Below are 7,951 nucleotides of genomic sequence, written 5' to 3'. Positions count from 1 at the left end.
TGTTTTCCATTCTGATGATTGAGGAACGAATCGAACATCACATAACAGAAATTGGATATGGAAACATATCGATTACCTTGAGAATTAGTTCAATACTTGAACGACGGTGATAAATTTCAACCCTAGGTGAGGAGACGACGACGATGATGATAAATTTCAACCCTAGGTGAGAAGACGGCGATGATGAAGTTCATGGCTCGTGTATTTTTTGACATCGAAGGGAGGTAGTCGGTACGTATTGGATGATAAGGTGATAATGGACTATTGTATTGGATCGTTTACCTTCTTTTGTATTTATGTCATATAATATTTATATATTCTTAATCGTATCTTTCAGTTACTTCTTGTTAGCATACAAACATAAGGTTTTTCAGTTCGTTTTCGATTTTAGGACGAAGATTTTGATCGAACAACTAAGGAATACGAAGCAGGATTCGAAGATTATATCAATTTAAATCCTGCAAATTAAAGAGGAAGAGGTAACCCTTATGGTAGAGAATCTATCAAGAAGGTACACAAGTTTATAAAAGATTTATGCCAAAGTTGGTTTTCAAGACAGCAATAGGAATGTGTTATGTGAACATAGTCTATGATAAAGATTAAAGATGATTGCTTTGTTGGTTGCTTTAAATTTTATTCCCTCTTATAGTTATTTTACCAATACATGTTCTTTCATAACAACCGATATCAAAAAACCGAGTAACCTTAGCGAGGGCGAGAAATCTCTCGATGAATATCTAAAACAACCCGTTTACAACACAAGACCACTTCACCACCATAACAATGATTAAATTATTTAAATCCAACAAAAAGCAAAATTCTTACACATGATGAAGGTTACAATATGTAATGTATCAAGTACAAATCACATCAACCGAAAACATGGCTCTGAATAACATATTAAACAGAAAACTTCACACCTTCATCATCAGTTGAAGTGCCCTTAAAGATTGCAAGCTTTCCCTTGTTTTCCAAAAGTTTTAGCGCTCTCATTAGAACACCGCGGTCCATTCCATGAATATCTAAAATAACCCGTTCATAAAACAATATTATAAAACATAACATTGATTCAGATGTTGGAAAAAGCGGATAGTTTACCTGTTCCACGTGATTCAATTCCTGTACGGATCTCCTCAACCGTCATCACACTGTCCTCCAACCCATTCTCCTTAACCTGATCAAGAACCGAGTCAATAGTCTTTAAAAATTAAAGTGGTAAAACTGATAAATTTAAATTACATAAATAAATAAATAAATAAATAGAGGATTTTTTTGGGTTACTTACAAAGTGTAATATAATGTCCGCCCAATCTTTTATTAGATGCCATAGGATAAGACATTGTCTATGATTCTTGTCCATCCATTCGGCTCGTCCTGTTCATGAAAACTTTGAAAGCGTGTTTTGAAATTGATTATCTGCTAAACGTGTTTTTCGTGTTTAGATAATGGATTCAGATTTTGATTAATTGTCAAATAACCAGTTTCATACAGCTGCAACAAAACTGATATCTAAGTGTAGAAAAAAATCAAATATTTACACTTTTTCATTCAGATTGATCGGACATTCTCATATCTTATTTTTATGACATTAAACATCAACCACTATAATTTGACAATACATTTTATTACAGATGATTATCTTATTCAGATTATAACAAAAGTGATGAGATAAATGAAGAGTTACAAACCATCCAAGACTATAGCAGACAAGAAAGCTTCTCTAGCTTCATAATTCAAAGACCCTGCATTACCAATGATAGACGATTTATTTGATAATCAATAACTTTTAGTCAAAGGGTCAACAGAGTAAGTCAACATACTTTCAATTGCAGGATTGGAGAACAGAGGAAAGTCTTCTTCCAATCCAATTCTAAAAACCTTTTGTACTCGACAATAATCGAGAATAAGTTCTTTCCAGAGCTGTATTTGCTTCTCTCTGGTTTCTCTCACAGGCTGCAACCTGATACGAAACTACATATAGTTATTCAATCATTTTGAACACAGTTATTTCTAGCTCAACACTTTCTTTGTAAACACTACTAGACTAGGGGTACAGACCAGCCGAGCCACACGAGATCGGATAGACAAAAAGCTCGAAACGGGCCAATTCTATCAAGCCCGAGCTCACTCTTTGTATGGGAAAATTGTTTAGACTTGTTGAGTCTTAAGAAACCTTATATATTTTTAAGTTATTAACTCTTTTGGATTTCTATGTATTTATTTGACATTGCACAGCTGAAATCGAGCCTAGCTTTGGTGTTTTAAGGTAGTGTACACGAGCTCAAGCCAAGTTTAGGCTCATTTAAGTTTTTTCTCAAGATATATAAAACTAACTAAAACTGTATATAACTTAATTAATAAATAATAAACAAGCCGAGCCCGAGCTTGCAAAAACAACTCACGAGCCGAGCTCAAGTGCTCAACCTTTAGAACAAGAGCTCAAAACAAGCCGAGCTAGAGCTTCCATAACCAACAGGATAGAGTAATTGGTCAACTCATCAAGCTCATGATCTGAAGATTGCACAATAACGAATTCTAGTAAACGATAACTTCTGATAGTATTACTGGATTTATTTAATCAAAGAAACTAAGGCTGACGATCTACTAACGGGACCCATTCGGCTTGCTCGACTTGTTTGCATCCCTAGAACCAGTGTCGTATAAATCGCTAGACGGCGCTAGTCGGGCGGTGGGGTAGGGACTAGCGATTAATCGGATCAGAGTTTATATGTAAATTTTCAAGTATAGGGGAAGGTTAACGTACAAATGAAATTAACTTGCTAAACGTGAGAATCAAATAGAGTAATTATATATATATATGTGTGTGTGTGTGTGTGTGTGTGTGTGTTTGTGTGTATATATTCCAAATTGTATGTATAAAATCATCAGATTTTGGACAAATAGAAGCAATTACTTACGTGAAGTAAGGCGGATAATTGAAGAAGTGAGGCAACTTATTATTATTATTATTATTATTATTATTATTATTATTATTATTATTATTATTATTATTATTATGTTCACCACCAAGTGTCTGCATTTGATCCTGTGTAATGCTACGATCAATAAATTATTAATCTGCAATCGATAATAAATTAGGTCAATTAAGTTTTAATAATTGTAGAATTGTTTATACTTACCGATCTATAATTCACCGCCGATTGAGATCAGATCGATTTTGATTCCAATTGGAAGACGAAGATCGCAAATTGTAAAATTTGCCCTAATTTTACAAATTCCCCAATTCGGTTTGGAAGGTCAACTGCACAAATTAGTATAAAAGGTTTTGTTCGGGTTTGGTACTGGTTCGGGTTAAGACTAAGGTGTAACAAGAGAAGCTACTAATAACATAACACGTGTAAAGCTCTGGTTGAATTTTAATCGTCACTACCGATTCTAAGTATAGTTATAAACATGAGTGGAGTATTAACAAACTACTAAGAGTGTTAATCTATAATTTTCAAAGTATGAGAAAACCGATAACAATTACATCACGTTAGAGCTACTAAGGACATAGTATAAGAAAAACGATAATAATTACACTGACTTACTTATTTATTTATTTATTTATTTTGATTTCATTGGACAACCCTGGTTTTAAAACAATGAATTTACCCTTTTCAAAATCGAGTCATTTTCATTCGTCATTTGATATATATAACAAAGAGAATTCGCTCTGCTTGTGGTGCGCACATATAATACATATATGTGTAAACTCTCGGGTAGGCAAAATTGAAATTGCACTAATTTTGACGTTATTTTACTAATCTCGTGAAAATAACGTTAAAAATGACGGAAGGTTAATCAGACATCATGTGGTGGCGTTGATAGCCGAAAGACAAGGGAACTTGCACCAATCGGCGGTGTCCCGATGGTTGAGTGTTATGTGCCTTATGTCAAAGGCTTAATACAAAACTACTATCGAGTCGGGGGTCTCAACCGGAAGCAGTCTATCTATTCCTAAAATGTAGAGGTAAGACTGTCTACATCTTACCCTTCTCAGACACTACCATAGCTTTGCTATTTGTGAGATATATTGAGTACGATGATGATAATGATGATGCTGATGATGAACAAAAAGAATTTGGTACCGCTTTTGCAAAATGTCTAATAATCCCCCAATTTTACAAATGATAATAACAATAAATTGCATGAAGTATGACGTGGAAAACCGTCATTTATCAAAGTTATTTATAACAGCTGAAGCCTTTATATATCCGTCAATAATCCTTTATATATCCGTCAATAATCTACATTAAATGTTTTTAACTGATAAACTGAAATTCATTATCATTTGTCAATGCAATAAACATAAACCACATATTATTTAGACTTCCTACATTCCTAGATTGGTTACAAATTTAGACAACACACAATACAAGTAAACCTCAAAAGAAAACAAGCCACTTTTTAGAAAGAACATGTCTCCATGAGCTTAACAAATTCATCAAAATCAATGACTCCATCTCCATTAATATCAAAATCTTTGATCATATTCCTACATTCCTCCAACTTTGCCACTTCAGTTAGTCCAGGATTGCACAACATTCTTTGCAAATCAAACTCATCAATGAACCCATTCGAGTTCACGTCAAACACATCAAAAGCTACCTTAACTTCACCCAAACTAGGTTCCTCATCGTCAAACACAGACAAAACGTCGATACTGCCATCAAGACCACAACGCGGCTGGATCCCTAGTTGACCCATAACCATGTTTATATCCTCAACGGCCACAAACTCTTCGTTGATGGTTTCTTTTAGGGTAGGTGGTGTGGGAGTGGTCCTTAACTTGTTCCATGTGACTGAAAAGAAGGTCAATACCGAGTGAGCCGAAGCTTGAATGGATTGCAACAAAACTTCACAAGTGTTAAGTTTACATAACACGATTTTATAGGCTAAAAGCATAGAAAATGAATTCTTTTTCACGGGTGTCACCTCCATCTTAAGATGTTTGAACACGGATATTTGAATAAGAACTTGGATAATTGTTTGACGTGAGATGTTGAATGTTATGGATTGTATGATTTATAGGGATGTATATATTGTGAGCATATGCTAAATATCACAACATAATTTTTTTTCCAACTTGCAACAAAATTTCTTTGAAATTATGCAAGAAAAAAAGGACAACAACTACATCATCAATCTTTTAAAGTGGTGGTCACGAGACTTAAACTACATGGAACAACACATACACTTAAAGGGTAAAGCCATAAATGATATTGAGTTAACGTTGACTTACAACATGACTTGCAAGTCAGCTACAAGTTCACTTGTTTTTTCTATGAAATTGAGCGAAAACTTGAACAATAAAATAACACCATGCCACACGCCTAACTTAACTTGTGATATTGGTTTAGCACTTTATATATATACATAATTTTATTTTTTTAATTATTGGAAAGTTAGAGATACATGGGAGGAAAAGATAAAATTATAAAATTGAGATTTCAAGATGCAACTCATATGTTATTTTGTCAAGTTTTCTAATCTTAAATACCTTTATTTCATTAATTTAAAAAATTTATAGCATAAACTTTATAATTATAATTATATATTCTTTAAAGTGAGCATAACATTAATATTGTTTATTTTGTTTGCAATTTTGCGAAAATATGTTTTACATACGTTTGAAACATGCGTAAAGAGACACAAATACCCTCACCACCAATAAACCCATATAAGTTATTGAGTTGAATCACTTTTGGTGTCAATAGTAGATTCATTTTAGTCGATACTTTCTCAATATGTTCTATTTAATTACCTTAAAATCATGTTTTTATAACATCAAATTAATCTACTTCTAATAATTCTAATAATAAAACTAGTGTATAGCGTCTACCACTCAAATCTTAGGTATCGATTCTTTTCATAACATGCATCAAAATTTGTAAACTTTAATCGCAATTTCAACAACCCTTAACGAACAAACAAATAGCATTTCCTCTATACCAAAGATTCGTTATTAACTAAAAAAACTTGTTCGCCTTCTATTTCAATATAGACACTACGCTTTAACAGATAAAATACAAAGTCACACGACTCAGTTCTCACGATTCGCGTAATTCTTCTTCTTCTTCTCTATCATCACTCATCAGTTCCTGATTACCAACCGCAACCGTCACCGTTACCCAAATCTCCCTCCTCCTCCCAATTTTATTCACCAAGTCATCAACTATTGGCATCTTATACCTACAAACAGGACAAGACCCATGGATCTTAAGCCATTTATCCAAACACCCACGATGAAACTTATGCTGACATGGCATAACTTTCGCCACGTCACCAACCCCACACTCTTCCAAACAAATCACACATTCACCCCCTAAACTTTCAACTTCTTCACTTTTCTTCACCTCCACTTCCGGCAGGCTTCCGATCGCCGCCTCCGTCGCCGGCGGTTGGCCTTCGCGCTTCATCAGCTCACTCACAACGGAGTCAAAGTCCGTACTGGTTACTCCGATCACCATCATATGTTGAGTCCATGGATCGATAACAATAATTCGATCAAGCGGTTGACGGTCCGTTGACTCGTGATCGGAATCGTGTGGTTGTGAAGCCATTAGAAGATGATTATGATAATTGTTAGGGTTTGCAGGTGTGTTGCTATTATACGCTTTTAACGGTTTGCGCAGCCGGCGTAGAAGATAGATATTTATAAGAGGAAGTGATCCTAATCCAATAATTGATCTAGAAAGTTCTACAGTATTAATTTTATAATCCGGTAACCAATTGGATAAGTTCATTAATGTTTATAATTTAAGGTGAATTCGGTCGGTCTCAGTGTGTTATTGCAAGACAAAAATAAAATAAAATTTATAAAAATAGGTGACATCCAATGGCGTGGTGTGGCATCAGTAAAACTTGATCATTGGTAAAACCAGACTGTTATCAGTGTCAAGCGTTGTGGAGGTTGAATATACGCGAATTCAGTCGGTTTTCTACATTCGTTAAGATAACAGAACTAAAAAACAAAAATCAACATTCGATCGGTTTTCGTTATGGTACTGGAACTAAAACAAAACGCGTAAGCCGACGCGAGTTCGGTCGGTTTCCGTCGTGTTCGGCATGGTAGCGTAACTAAAACAAAATAATAAAAAATGAGCAAAAACAAAATTCACATTCGGTAGATTTTTTTTACGTTTATTACGGGTCGAAACTAAAAGTAAAAAAAAAATAAAAAAAACCTACCAATAGGGTGTCGCAAAGTGTCCTATTGGCTTTACGACAGCAAACTTGTAAATTATTTTATTTAATAATAATTAGTTTTGAAATGTTTACACTAGGGGGATTTACTAGTATGGTTGTGTTTTGTGACGGGTTTTTATCGTTTTCGGTTTGGTTCATTTAATACTGATGTGATACCAAAAAAAAAATGATCTTAAATGAAATTTATATTGAAATGTAGATATATTTTATAATTTAACCCGTTCTACACCCCGAATAAACGCATACCCACGGCGCAATGTGCTAGGACATCTACTAACTTTGAATACCATATTTCGCTAGAGTGTCTCGATTTAGTATTTCGGTTTCTTTTCTTTCTTGATTATACAAAGTGATTAGTTCTTGATGTATTATAATTATAGATTAAAGATTAAAGATTTTATTCGTATGATTAAAGATTTTGTAAGGTTAGGCAAGATTAAAGATATTATTCGTGTGATTAAAGATTAAAGATTTTAGGTTATGTTTTGGAGCAATTAGCGTTTGGTAATTCCTATAACGATTTGGATATAGAGTTTGGTAATTCCTATAACCATTCAAGAATTGATAATTAATCATTAATGTTTTTTAGCATTGATGCTCTTTATTCGTGATCGTATATGAATATGACTTGAAATTTTGTATAGCCATTCCGTTTTTCTTTTGTTGTGTTTATATCCACTGTTATGTTATATCAAATCCACATTAAACTGCATTGATGTTCCCTTTAATGTGACTCTTG

General features: G+C 33.8%; 2 protein-coding genes across 2 annotated transcripts; both read right to left on the bottom strand.

The window, feature by feature from the left end:
• Positions 1-768: 768 nt before the first annotated feature.
• On the bottom strand, positions 769-3,040 carry LOC143627506 (vacuolar protein sorting-associated protein 25-like). The gene is made up of 6 exons (XM_077097303.1): positions 2,919-3,040; positions 1,821-1,960; positions 1,689-1,742; positions 1,286-1,374; positions 1,099-1,174; positions 769-1,022 (listed from the first exon to the last, which is right to left on the bottom strand). The coding sequence occupies exons 1-6, from the start codon at positions 3,038-3,040 to the stop codon at positions 901-903; spliced, it is 603 nt and encodes a 200-aa protein (XP_076953418.1). The 3' UTR covers positions 769-900.
• Positions 3,041-6,053: 3,013 nt separating this feature from the next.
• On the bottom strand, positions 6,054-6,566 carry LOC143627505 (E3 ubiquitin-protein ligase MPSR1-like). The gene has a single exon (XM_077097302.1). It carries the CDS (start codon positions 6,564-6,566, stop codon positions 6,054-6,056), a length of 513 nt encoding a protein of 170 aa, XP_076953417.1.
• Positions 6,567-7,951: the final 1,385 nt, after the last annotated feature.

This window comes from Bidens hawaiensis, unplaced genomic scaffold (assembly GCF_021521415.1).
Source record: "Bidens hawaiensis isolate Kalapana, Puna unplaced genomic scaffold, B.hawaiensis_p1.1 tig00004685_1, whole genome shotgun sequence".
In the NCBI taxonomy this organism is placed as follows: domain Eukaryota; kingdom Viridiplantae; phylum Streptophyta; class Magnoliopsida; order Asterales; family Asteraceae; genus Bidens; species Bidens hawaiensis.
This window is presented reverse-complemented; position numbering and strand designations above follow the sequence as displayed.